This window comes from Talpa europaea, assembly GCF_964194135.1.
Source record: "Talpa europaea genome assembly, chromosome: 14".
Classification (NCBI taxonomy): domain Eukaryota; kingdom Metazoa; phylum Chordata; class Mammalia; order Eulipotyphla; family Talpidae; genus Talpa; species Talpa europaea.
Genome location: NC_140082.1, coordinates 52,549,012 through 52,561,985, shown reverse-complemented (window position 1 = coordinate 52,561,985; position 12,974 = coordinate 52,549,012). Strand labels below are relative to the sequence as shown.

The 12,974-nt window shown below is 51.8% G+C and overlaps 1 protein-coding gene across 2 annotated transcripts in view; it reads left to right on the top strand.

The window, feature by feature from the left end:
- Window positions 1-6,165: 6,165 nt before the first annotated feature.
- BCR (BCR activator of RhoGEF and GTPase) overlaps window positions 6,166-12,974 on the top strand; it is a gene marked incomplete at both ends in the record, with an annotated part of 107,908 nt that continues 101,099 nt past the window's right edge. For both annotated transcript variants that reach the window (XM_084253298.1, XM_084253297.1), the window contains one exon: window positions 6,166-7,486. In XM_084253298.1, the coding sequence (XP_084109424.1) occupies window positions 6,166-7,486 (1,321 nt within the window). The remainder of the gene's footprint in view (window positions 7,487-12,974) is intronic.

The following is a 12,974-nucleotide window of genomic DNA, read 5'->3' as shown; positions in this document are numbered from 1 at the left end:
CCCAAGGGCTGACTTAACTTGTCCCCAGGTTTTTTGATTTTTAGTAAATAGCGTACCTATATGTAACTCACATACTATGCAATCTACCCATTTCAAGTGCGTAACTGAACAGTTTTTAGTATATTCACAAGGTGCAACCCTCACCACTATCTAGTTCCAGGACATATTCATGCCAAAAAGAAACTCAATGACCATTAACAATCACTCCCCATTCTCCCGATCTGCCCTTCTCCAAGATGGCCACCAAACTACTTTCTGTTGCCATAGATTTGCCTATTCTGGACATTTCCTATAAATGGAATCATATAATATGTGGCCTTTTGTGATTGGTTTCTTTCACTTAGTACTGTGTTTTCAAGGTTCATCCTTTCACTTGGGGTCATTCTTTCACAAGGTTCATTCTTTCACTTAGTACAGTGTTTTCAAGGTTCATCATGTTGTAGTAAGCATCAGCACTTCATTCCTTTTTATGATCGAATAATATTCCATTATATAGATATGCCACATTCTGTTCATCCTTTCATCTGTTGGTGGACATTTGGGTTGTTTGCATCTTCAGGTTTTGAGGTATCAGAAGTTCTGTGTTTTTTCCAGCAGAGGGGGCTGTTGGACCCCAGCCTCTCCTCAAAGGGAAAGAGCAGCCCTGGGGAAAGGTTTGCTGGAATCTTGGTCTGGGCTCAAGGGCTACTAGGGCTCAGGCTAAGGGTGCATGAGGGTGTGTGGGTGTGAGTGATTTGATTTTTAAATAAGTTACAGAGCCATATAATCACAATCCGGAGAATGGAGAAAATTGAGGGGAAATGCCACCAATAATCACATTTCCTCTCCCATGATGCTTTTTAGATTAAAAAGTAAAAGAACACAACATCTCTTGGGAGTGATGGAAATGTTTGTTATCTGAGTGTGTACAGATGTCAAAACTCATCAAATATGTGTAGTTTATTGCATGTCAACAATACATCAATAAAGCTATGGAAGGAAAAACAACAAAAAAAGATTTAATTTTTTTTATTACAAAAAGATAGACATGTTCATTATGAATAATTCAGAAGAGCATAGTGATGAAGAAAATATACGTCATTTGCAGGTCAGAGACAGCTATGGAGGCCTTGGTAATGTCCTCTCTGCCTGTTGAACCCACTGGGAGGCTCCCTGGGGCCAGATCTCACAGTCCATCAGCTTCTAGCTGTGTAGCTGGGCTCCAATGCCACCTCAGCTCTGCTGGCTTGATGATATCAGACCCAGAGTACTTCTACCTGACAGCCCAGCAACAGAGATAAGGGGCCCTACCCTCTTGACTGGATCTGCTCCCCTCAGTACTCCTGGGTTCCTATTATTTCCTAGACAGTCTCTCTCCATCTCTCTGACTCTACTTCCCTCCTAGTCCAGTTTCTGTCTGTTCCCAACCTGTCTACTGAGGAACTGGGGGTGAGTTTTCAGTCCTATGCCCAGAAATAATAGCCGTTCATAAACACCACTCCCATTTCTGTCTTTAGTCTGGACCATTCCTTAGACTCTCACTCCTCCTTGGGAAAGGCTATGGGCACCTGAAGCCTCACATGGGCACCTGGCTTCCCTGTTGAAATCAGCATCCACTACCCACCTCATAGCTACCCCTTTTTCATCCCCCACATCCAATCCATCTACAAGTCCACAATAGACCCAGAATTCGACCCCTTCTCTCCATTGCTTTGCTTCTACCTGAGTCTGGGTCATCAATGCCCCCCTTCAACCTGGACCAGCCCTTCAACACTTGCCCCACTCCCACCCCCAAACTGCCCACACAACAAATCTGAACAAGTCACTCTATTGCTTATAGTAACTACTAGAGCTATTTGAATTTGAATTCATTACAACTAAATCAAAATAAACCAAAGTTCATTTCAACATTATTTACAATAGTCAAGATATGAAAACAACCTAAGTGTCCATAGTAGTGAATGGACAAAGAAAATGTGGTGTGTGCCCCCCACCCCGTACAATAGAATGAAATAGTACTTAGCTATAAAAAAGATGAAATTTTGCCATCTGTGACAGCGTGATGGACCTTGAAGGTACTATGTTAAATGAAATAAATCAGATGGAGGGAGAAAGACCAATGATTTTACTCACATTTGGAATATGAAGAAATGAAGCAAAGAAATAAACAGAACAAAACAAAAAGAAACTCTTAGATACAAGGAACACCTTGCTAGTTACCAGAGGGGAAGGGGTTTGGTGGGGGGGGGGTGACATGAGTAAAGGTGGTCAACTGCATAATGGTAGATGGAAACCAGAGCTCTTATTGGTGATCGTGATATGGCGTATGCAGGTGTTGAATTATAATGCTGTACACATGAACCTTATATACCATGTTCTAAACCAATGTTATCTCAAAAAACGTTGCCTAAATCAAAGTGAAAATTCAGTTCTTCAGTTTCTGTGACCACATTCTGGTAGTCCCATGGAGAAGCTAGTGGCTGCCATATTACTCAGCATAGCACATGTCATCATGGCAGAAAGTTCTATCAGACAGTGCAGGTTTAGAAACTTACAGTGATATTTCCTTGCATTTTGAATAAAACCCAGACTTTTTATCAGCCTACAGGGCCCTGCCTAGCCTCTGAGTGCAGAGGCTTTTGGGTATCTTCTCGTTGTGTCTCTTGCTGATTGGCTGGGCTACTGAGGTCCACTGAGTTTTCAGGGTTCTTCCAGGCTACTGAGGCTCACTGAGCTTGCTCATGTTACCTGGCCTAGCTTTCCAAAACTAGCTTTGGTCCATGTGCTTTAGCATTGTGTTCTTATGTTGGTGTTCGGAACATTCTACTCTTTACTGTATTGGTGGGGGAGCACCTCTTGTCTGGGATTTTTCTCCAATCAGACTGATAAATGAACCTAGGTCTTGGGGAAGAGTGCCCTCCTGGTTCCAACCAAGTGTTTCTCAATCAGGCTGGTAAGTGGACTTAGGGCCTTGGGGCAACCTGTTCCTAACTGACTGCCTATACCCATTTCCTAACTCCCTCCTTCAATGTCACCTTTAGCCTCCTACACCAGCCTCTTTTCTAACCCAGCTGTTCTTCAAACACCCTAGAACTCCATCTTTGCTCTTTCTTTACCTTCCTGTTCCTTGTCCTTCAGACCAACTTAGATGTCACCTCCCTCAGGAAGCCCTCCCCCCTTCCTCTGCCTCTGGATCCTTGCACAGCACGCATGCCTCTGCAAAGTCCTTGGTAGTTTAGATCTAGCTGGGGAGAAGGTGTTACAGAGTGTTATGTGTCTGGACCCCTTGTTCCTACTCCTTCTTCCCTTCCTTGGGAGGGACGGATGATAAGAAATCTCTGCAGGAAAGACCAGAGTCCCAGTGTGGGAGACTTTCCGGGAGGATGGGCGGAGTGTCCTTGGGGCCAGAAGCTGTCCCATGGCAGAGAGAGCCACTATCTTGCTATGTCCTTGTGCCTGGCAACAAGCCATTTGCTATGTCATGAGAACAGAACCTGCCAACCCACACTAAACAGAGCTTCTGAAGCAAGTTTACTTACGTATAACATAGTCAAGGTGGGTCTGAATTGGGGCCCGATAACCAGAAAAAGGGACATCTCCCTGACAGATAAAACTCCCCTCCGAAATACCCCTTTATTTCCCAGGCAGCTAATGATACTGTCCTTGAGTAATTGTCCACAGTTACCCTTGGAAACTAAATGGGCGGATTAGCAGGGGAAAAAGCAGTTTGTGCTTTGTGGATTCTCTCTGCTGCCAGGGAATGGGGGTCAGTGTCCTACATTCTAGTTCTGCCTGACTTCTCTTTTTCTTTTTTTTTTTTTTTAAAGATTTATTTTATTTAAACAAGAACTGGGGTACAGGCTAGATGCGTGGGAGGATGAGAGGATTCACCAGAGACAGAGGGGGGGAACAGAACAGGCAGATTGATGAAATGCACTGCTGAGGGGAGCAGCGGGCAAGACAGAAGAGGTCTGCTTGCCATGTGGGTTGCTCTGAGGCCGGCAGGGATTGAACCGGCACTGCAGAGACTGTGGACAGCTTCACAGAGCTGCGCTCAACCGCCTGCGCCACCAGGGAGGCCCTCTGCCTGACTTCTCGTTGGGTGACTTAAGCAGGTCATTTAGGCAAGGCAGCTAATACTGATGAGCTGCTTTATGCCAGACCCCGTGAGGTCAGGATTATATTCATTTAAAGAAGAGGTCCAGTGATGTTAGCATTGCTGGGATTTCAGCCTCATTTTGCTCCCCCCAAAGCCAGAGCATTAACTCCTTGTTTCCTCACCTGTAAAATGGGTTTTACACTGGTCCTGCCTGCTTTGTGGGGGATCTCAAGCGATTGGGTCCCAGGAAACAAGGGGAAAGGCAGGAGGTTGAAGAGACCTGCAGAGGGCAGGCGTGAGCTGTGTCAGGAAGTGTCTGGAAGTTGGGGCCCCAAGGGTTTTCCAGGGCTTCTCCCAGGGCACCTCTGTTGACAGGCAGTAATGGAAGGAAACCCACGTGCCATTTAGTGGGGTGTGAGTTTTATGTTTGCCCCTCCTGGGTGCTTTACACAGGGCACTCACATTTCATGTATGAGGCAATCACTGTGGCTCAGAAAGGGGAAGGGAATTGCCAAGGTCACAAAGCCTGGTGTGAGGGAGGCCTGAACTTGAGCCAGTCCAGCCTAGTCCCTAGTCCTGAGCTCTGTTACCCTGGATTACTGTATAGGCTTCTGTTCTGGTCTGGGTGGCACTGGAACTGCAGGGAGGACTTGATGACTCTTCACATTCACGCAGGGACAAAATAGCCCTCATGGGAAGGTATCCTTGTTCTCATTTCAATGCCCAGGAAATCCCTGCTCAGGGAGGCAGAGTTGGTCAGCACTCAAAGGCAGTTCATTGTGGTTGACAAATTCTGTTTCCTTTCCCCCTCACTCAGTAGGCTGGTTGGGTATTTTCATTTTGTACCCATCAGACCCCATATAGTGCCCCTCCCGTCTGCTGAGCAGCTAAGCTCTTGGGGCTTCCCTGGACTATGATATAGACTGTCTCATCGCTGGCTCTGGGCTGTCCTGTCTTCTGCCCAGGCTTGTGGGTAACACCTGAGGCATGAGAGACCCTAGAGGGAGATAAACAGAGGGAACTTCAAAGTCAGACAAGACCGGAAAAACTACAGTGGCCTCCAGCGAAGGAGACCAGCAGACAAACAAACGAGGCTAAGGACAACAGGAAGAGAGATATGGATGTTGAGAAATTCCCATTACTTCTGTGACTCAACCCTACGGTTTTGTCTGTTGCTTCATGGCCCAGCACTGCCCCCAGCCTCATCCCTGGGGTCCGTGGGCACAGAGGGACAGCTGACACTGGCCACTTGGCGTGGGGCTTCATACTTTGCTGGGTGACCTGTGCGCCCCGCTGGCTGGGTGGCCTCTGGATCGCTCAGTCCAGAAGCCGGTGAGTGCCGGTCTGCAGGCAAAAGCGGATCCAGGTGCTCCAGTTCCAGGTGTGCAGAACTTGCCAGGGCCTCCGCCATGAAACGCCGGCTTTGCAGCCGTCGGGCCTCAGTTTCCCCAATCTCGGGGACGCAGCGAGGGCGGCAGCGCCTGGGGGGTGCGGCCTCTCGGCCTCCCCGCCTGGCGCCCGCGGCGCGGCCCCTTTAAGAGGCCCGCCCGGCTCCGTCAGCCGCGCCGCGGCCACCGCCCCCCGGCCCTCCCCTTCCTGCGGCGCCGGGTGCGGGCCGGGCGGGAGTGCGGCGAGGGGCGGCCCGGCGGAGCGCCGCGCCGGGGGAGGCGGCGGCTGGGACGCGGGGCGCCGCGAGAGCCGGGGGAGAGGAGCGCGCGGGCGGCGGCCATGGGCTAGTGGCGCCCCGCCGAGGGGAGGGCAGCGCCTGCCCCGCGCGGCGCGCAGCAGCCCCGCACACAATAGCGGCGCGCGCAGCCCCGCGCCCCGCTCCCCCCACCCCGCCCTCGCGCGCGCCCGCCCACCGCGCGCGCCCCGCCCCGCGCTCCGAGCCGCCGGGGGAGCGCAGCCCGCGGCTCACCTGCGCCCGGGAGGGGGCGGGCATTGTTCGCCTGGTGCCGCAGCCGGAGCCGCCGCGCCGGGCCATGGGGGCCGCCCGGCGTCCCGGGCCGGGCCTGGCGAGGGCACCGCGCCTCCGCTGAGGCGGGCCCCGCGCGCAGTCGGGCGGCGCAGGTGAGGCCGGCCGCGCCATGGTGGACCCGGTGGGCTTCGCCGAGGCGTGGAAGGCGCAGTTCCCGGACTCGGAGCCGCCGCGCATGGAACTGCGCTCGGTGGGCGACATCGAGCAGGAACTGGAGCGCTGCAAGGCCTCCATCCGGCGCCTGGAGCAGGAGGTGAACCAGGAACGCTTCCGTATGATCTACCTGCAGACGCTGCTGGCCAAGGAGAAGAAGAGCTACGACCGCCAGCGCTGGGGCTTCAGGCGCGCGGCGCAGCCCCCCGACGGCGACGCGGAGCCGCGCGCGCCCGCGCCGCGCCCCCAGCCCGCGCCAGCTGATAGCGCGGACCCGCCGCGGGCCGAGGAGCCCGAAACCCGGCCGGACGGAGAGGGGTCGCCCGGCAAGCCCAGGCCCGCGGCCGCCCGCAGGCCCGCGGCCACCAATGCGCCCGCGGACCGGGAGGACCGGGGCCACCCCACCAGCGTGGCGGCGCTCAGGTCCAACTTTGAAAGGATCCGCAAGGGCCACGGCCAGTCCGGGGCGTCCGAAGCCGAAAAACCCTTCTATGTGAACGTCGAGTTTCACCACGAACGCGGCCTCGTGAAGGTCAACGACAAAGAGGTGTCTGACCGAATCAGCTCCCTGGGCAGCCAGGCCATGCAGATGGAGCGCAAGAAGTCCCAGCACGGCGGCGGCCCCGGGCCTGCTCTCGGGGATGCGCCCAGGTCCTCTTACCGGGGGCGCACCTCGGAGAGCAGCTGCGGCCTCGACGGTGACTATGAGGACGCTGAGCTGAACCCCCGCTTCCTGAAGGACAACCTGATCAACGCCAATGGTGGCAGCAGGCCCCCGTGGCCGCCTCTGGAGTACCAGCCCTACCAGAGCATCTATGTCGGGGGCATGATGGTGGAGGGGGAGGGCAAGGGCCCGCTCCTGCGTAGCCAGAGCACCTCCGAGCAGGAGAAGCGCCTTACCTGGCCCCGTCGGTCCTACTCCCCTCGGAGCTTCGAGGACAGCGGAGGTGGCTACACTCCGGACTGCAGCTCCAACGAGAACCTGACCTCCAGCGAGGAGGACTTCTCCTCTGGCCAGTCCAGCCGCGTGTCCCCAAGCCCCACTACCTACCGCATGTTCCGGGACAAGAGCCGCTCGCCCTCGCAGAACTCGCAACAGTCCTTCGACAGCAGTAGCCCCCCCACGCCTCAGTGCCAGAAGCGGCACCGTCAGGGCCAGGTTGTGGTGTCAGAGGCCACCATCGTGGGCGTCCGCAAGACGGGGCAGATCTGGCCCAGTGATGGGGACAGCTTGTCAGGCAGGCTGCCTCAGGAAGGTACCTTCCATGGAGATGCAGGTGGGTACTTTCATCTCCTTGGGTGAGACACCTGCGTCCTGCTGGACACCATTGAAGGGGTAGGGAATAGAAAAGGGGAAGTCATTTGGGAAGGACTAACTACTTAAACTGAGTAATATTCAAGTACTGTTGTGAAGAGAAGGATTCACACTGATCCTGCCCATCCTCCCTTTCCTCCTGAGTGCAGATTCCCAGTGTTTGGGATGGGGTGTGGTTGGGAGGTGTGTGTGATGTAAGGGTGGCTTGCTTAGGCTCACTCTCTGTGAATCGGGACCAGGATACCCCGAGCCAGAATCTCAGTGCCCTCTGATTCCCCCATGCTGGGCATGAGGATGGTGTAAACTGGGTCACCTTCAGTCACCTAAAGGACATACTTTCAGCAGAGATTGATGTGTTTTGGGCATTTCCATCCTCCCAGCAGTTCCTGTCCTGGAAGGATCATCTGACTTGTTTGGGGAACCCAAGATGTGCTAGCTGCTCGCAGGCCATAGAAGTGTCGGGTTCACTTGCAAGTCAGAGCAGGTGAAAGTATGAATTAGAAGGAAGTGAAGGACAGTCATTCTGACTCAATGCCGCTAAAAACTGACAGGGGGAAGATTTTATCCTGATTACAACAGAGCCGCACCCGATCCAATCTGCCTGGCTTTGATGAAGACTTCATCCATCATTACTCACCCACAAAGACCTCCGTGTATCTTACCCCAACTCCATTTTCTGATCCTTAGGTGCACCCCTGCCTCCTTGTCATGCCCGGGATGAGCACCTACCGGTGCTTATTTTCAGTCCCAGTCCATGGTCTGACTCCTCGAAGGCCCTGAGGTTAAACCTATGGGGTGTATGTAACTTCTGGACTGTGTGCAAATACCAGTAGGTGTTTGGGTGATGGGAACAGGCTTTGAGATCCAGGCACAGTTGTTAATTGGGGTAAGGAAATGGTGGGGAGCGGGGCATGGGGTTTGACTGGGCTGGGGGTTGTGAGACTGTCAGGAGTCTCTTAGAGTGCCGGTCCCTGTTGGGCTGATCTTTTCTGCTCCATTGATTTTTCTTTTTCTGCTGATGGAGTTGTATGTGCTTGGTTGGTCAGAATCCTCTTAAAACAACTAAGGCTATTTTTGGCTCTGTCCAGAGATCTTTTTGTGATCGGCACTGTGTCCTGTTTGTTGTAGGTACATCTAGTTTCTGATCTTCTATTTGCAGCTGAGGTTGGCTGTGGCATGCTCCTCGGACCTGCGGCCTGGTGCAGCTGCATCCCCTAAGTCCCCCATGGGGGTGGAAGGCTGTCGTGTTCAGAAGCCTGCTTTGCAAGCATAGCAGCTCATCTGGGATCTGGAGCATTGCCCTGTGGTCACAGAGCATCAGCCTTGTCTGGCCAGCTGTCGGCCAAGTGAGCCAGCTTGAGTGCCATGGTGTGGGAGAATGTTATTAATAAAGAAGAAAATGAGAGGGTTTTGTGGAGACCTGTCGTCTGAAATGATGTTTTTTTGCCGGTGGAGAATTCTGAGTTTCCAGAAAGTGAGATTTGATGGCATGGGATATGTTTCAGTGTGCCGCCCCGTAGGTCCTCTCTCTGCTCTCTGGCTTGCTTTTCCTTTGCCTATGTAGACATGGTCATGCCCCCACATCAACAGCCCCCCCGGCTCCATGTATGACACAGCATAGTTTCTCAGTAAAAGCAGTTAATAGTACATCTTGGACTGACTGCTAGGATTTTGTTGGATCCTTTTCTGAATGTCCTCAAGGTCCCAGATTCTCTCTCCTATTAAGTTTTTTTTTTTTTAAGATTTATTTTATTTGTTTGTTTGTTTGTTTATTTATTTATACAAGCACTGGGTACAGTCAGAAGCGCGGGAGGGTGAGAGAATTCACCAGAGCCAGAGCGGGGAGCAGAGCAGGCAGAAGGACCGAAGTACACTGCTGAGGGGAGCAGCGGGCGGCAGGAGAGGTTTGCGCGCCATGCGGGACCCTCCTCCGGTGGCCGGGGAGCAGCCGGGGATTGAACCGGTGCTACAGAGGCTGCAGGCAGCATCGCAACCCAGCGCTCAACCGCTGCGCCACCGGGGAGGCCCTTAAGTTTGTTTTTTTAAAGATTTATTTATCTATGCATAGTAGAACTGGGGTGTAGGCCAGAGGTGTGAGGGAGTGAGAGGATTCACCAGAAACAGCATAGGATGCAGAACAAGCAGAACCACTGAAATATACTGTTGAAGGGAGCAGTAGGCAAGGCAGCAGAGGTCTGCTGCGCCATGTGGGTTAGCTCCCTGGCAGGGATCAAACTCAGGCCTCAGTGCCTGAGCTAGCTTGATAGTACTGAGACTTTAACAACCCTGCACCGCTAGGGGGGCCCTCTCCTATTAAGTTTTTAAATTCTTGGTTGTTTTAACTCTGGGAGCCTTTAAACTCTGCACCCAGCACTCTCCTTTGAGGATTGTGACGTGGGGAGTAAGGCATCCTGTGCTGGCTCAGTCCTATGTCACTATCTGGATTGTTTACTGATATTCTTTAGATGGCTGTGGAGCCTGCTGGTTAGGACTGTGCTGGAACAATGAGGAAAATGACAGTGTGGGGAGTGAGTGAAAGTCACCCTAATTTTCCATAGCAGCAATAGCAGATGTGGGGTCCCAGATCTAATTGTTTCAGAAACCTTGGGATGAGTGGGCTCTCATTTCTGAATTGAGGGCACTGGTGTTTGAAGGAGCAGATAGAAATAACCACACACAGCTGTGTGCCAGCCATAGTGACAGCATGCTTCTCACAGGGTCTCTGGTGGGCTCTTCTATCACCCATGGCAAAGCTGCCCACCTACAGGTAACGGTATAGTTAGAAATGACAAAAATGGAATTCCTGGCTCCTGTGGGAATGCAGAGCAGAATGTGAGCTATTTTTCTGGACCATGGTGTTCTTTCCACTGCCTCATGCTTGAGAAGCATGACTGGATTGGCCCAGAGGTCCTCCCAGCTTTGTATACCCAGGCCCCATTGGTGGGATGAGTAAAAGCTGTGAAGCCACCTCGTGCAGACCATTCCCTTTGTACCATGTTTGCTACACAGGGAGAATGTGGTCCTTGCCATCTGGGAGCTTCCAAGGCAACGGGAGAGAAGAATGTACACATATATCATGTATGTATTCAGAGGGGAGTGACATCAGGGACGCTGGCAGAGGCAGCAGCACTGGCGAGAGGGACCTTGCCGATAACATCACAAGTGTGGTGGCAAGAGAATTGGGAAAGCCCAAGGAGCTGATTGAGGAAAGGCTTGGGGGCATCACAGAGGACTCTGGATATGTACTTTTTTTTTAATTGTGATAAAATATACATCATGTAAAATTTACCCTCCGAACCCACTGCAACTGTATTTAAATGTGCAGTTCAGAGGCATTAAGTACAATCATTCATTCACCTTGCCCAACCATCCCCACCTTTCATCTCCATTCCTTCATTTCTCCAAACTGAAACTCTGTACCCAGTGAACAGTGGCTCCCCATTTCACCCACTCAGTCCCTGACAACCACCATTCTCCTTTCTGTCTCTGTGACTGGACTACTCTAGGTACCATGTGTAAGAGGAATCATGTAATGTTTCTGCTTCTGAGTCTGGCTTATCTCACCAAGCGTAATGTCCAAGGTTCATCGTTGTAACACAGGCTGCATTTTTAAAAAAAAGATTTTCATTTACTTATTTGTGCATGTATGCATACAAGAACTGGGGTGTAGGCCAGAGGTGTGGGGAGAGAGGACTCACCAGAGACAGATTGGGGAGCTGAACAGGTGGATCTACTGAAATACACTGCTGAGGGGAGCAGCGGGCGAGACAGGAGAGGTCTGCTGCGCAGTGTGGGGTAATACCCTGGCCGGGGATTGAACTCTGGCTGTGGCATTGATAGTGAGTCTCAACCCCTGTGCCACCAGGGAGGTCCCCAGACTGCATTTTAGAGGCCAGGATTTCTGCTTGGTTGGTCTCTGGGACCAGGCTTAGAGCCCCATAATATACATAGTACCAATAGCAGGTCCCTGAATAACTCTTGTTTCATTCACCATTGTTTCATTATAATCTTTAAAAGGAAAGAAATAATCTGTTTCCTGCCTGGTCTGCTGTCTGTGTGGTATTTGCATGTTCTCTGGTACTCAGGCTTCCACATCCCTGGAAGGGCTCATCGGGTTAATAGACGTGTCTAAACTGCCCCAGTGAGCGTGGGTGTGAGTGGGAGGGCGTCCTGTGCAGGCTCGGTTCCCACTTTACCCCGAGTTGCGGTGATAGTCTCTGGCCACCCCACATGCTGAACTGAAATAAGCAGGTTGGAACACAAATGGATAAATGATTCACATTACTGTTGAATGTTAGTATTTTGGGTCTTTTTTTAGAAGTTTGGTGATGTTTTTGTGACCAGAAATATGCCCTAGAAACTTAACTCTGGTTTATATCAATGAGCCTGTGGTCAAATTGGTTTTGTTGTACGTTGTTTTGCTTCAAGTCACAGTTTCCAAGAACCTCTCTGTGACAGGAGGTACTGCCTTGGAAGATCTCTTGCTCCTCCTCACAGCTTTGAGGGCTCTTGCAGGGGGAGCTGAGAGTTGGGAAGTTGTGCTGGTTGTCGGGAAGTGTCTTATCACCCATCCCTATCTCTTTCTGGCACCATCCCTGTCCTATAATTTCCCTTGGGGAAGATTCAAACAGCCCTCCATGAGAGAGGGGCCAGTCAACTCAAGATCTTTTCCTCCTTAGGTCTGAGGAAATTTTGAGCTGAACCTCTTTTTCAAGTGTCACTCATGAGAATTGACCCCAGATCTTAGGTTTCTTTATGGGCTCTCATGTGAGTTGCTGCCCTGTGTTTTCATATTTCTATTAAGCAGCTTAATTTTGCCCTTTGGGTTTTGGGCTTGTGTTATGGTCTGAAAGATCTGAAAGCTCACTGCTTTTACATTCCCTTGGGTGATTGAATGGGCTCGTGGCCAGTTTGAGTGAATAAATGTGGGGGTGGAGGGAGGGGAGTAAAAGGTCACCCAGTTCTTGCTTTGGCCCCATCACTGCTGTCTCTTTAGACTGGAGCCTGTGGCCACCTCTTGATTCACTACCCACTCCTCAACAGAGGCAGAGTGGACAGATCTGGGCGATGGCTGAGACCACGGAAGTCATCAACAGGGTGGAAACAGAGTCTAGATCAAATTTTACAAGGGTTCTCTGGCTTGGAAAGGATGACTTGCCTGTTTTGGAAACGGAATGAAGCATTCTGGAACCTGTCATTAAAGAAGGAGCGGGGAATGCTGTTGATTTGAGTGGGTCCAGGGAAACATGCCTTCTCCGTGACTCTTCTTTGCCTCATTTGTTGCTTCTGGCTTCAGTAGCCACTTCCTCTCCTTGACTGGGAGTCCTGTGGCCCAGAAAGACCTGTGTATGTGACTGCTTTCTTTACTCAGAAGAGCAAGCTAGCCCAGGCTGCAACTTGCCCCCAGGGCTTGATGGGGTTTCACATTCCCAGTGAGTGGATGGGCTTCT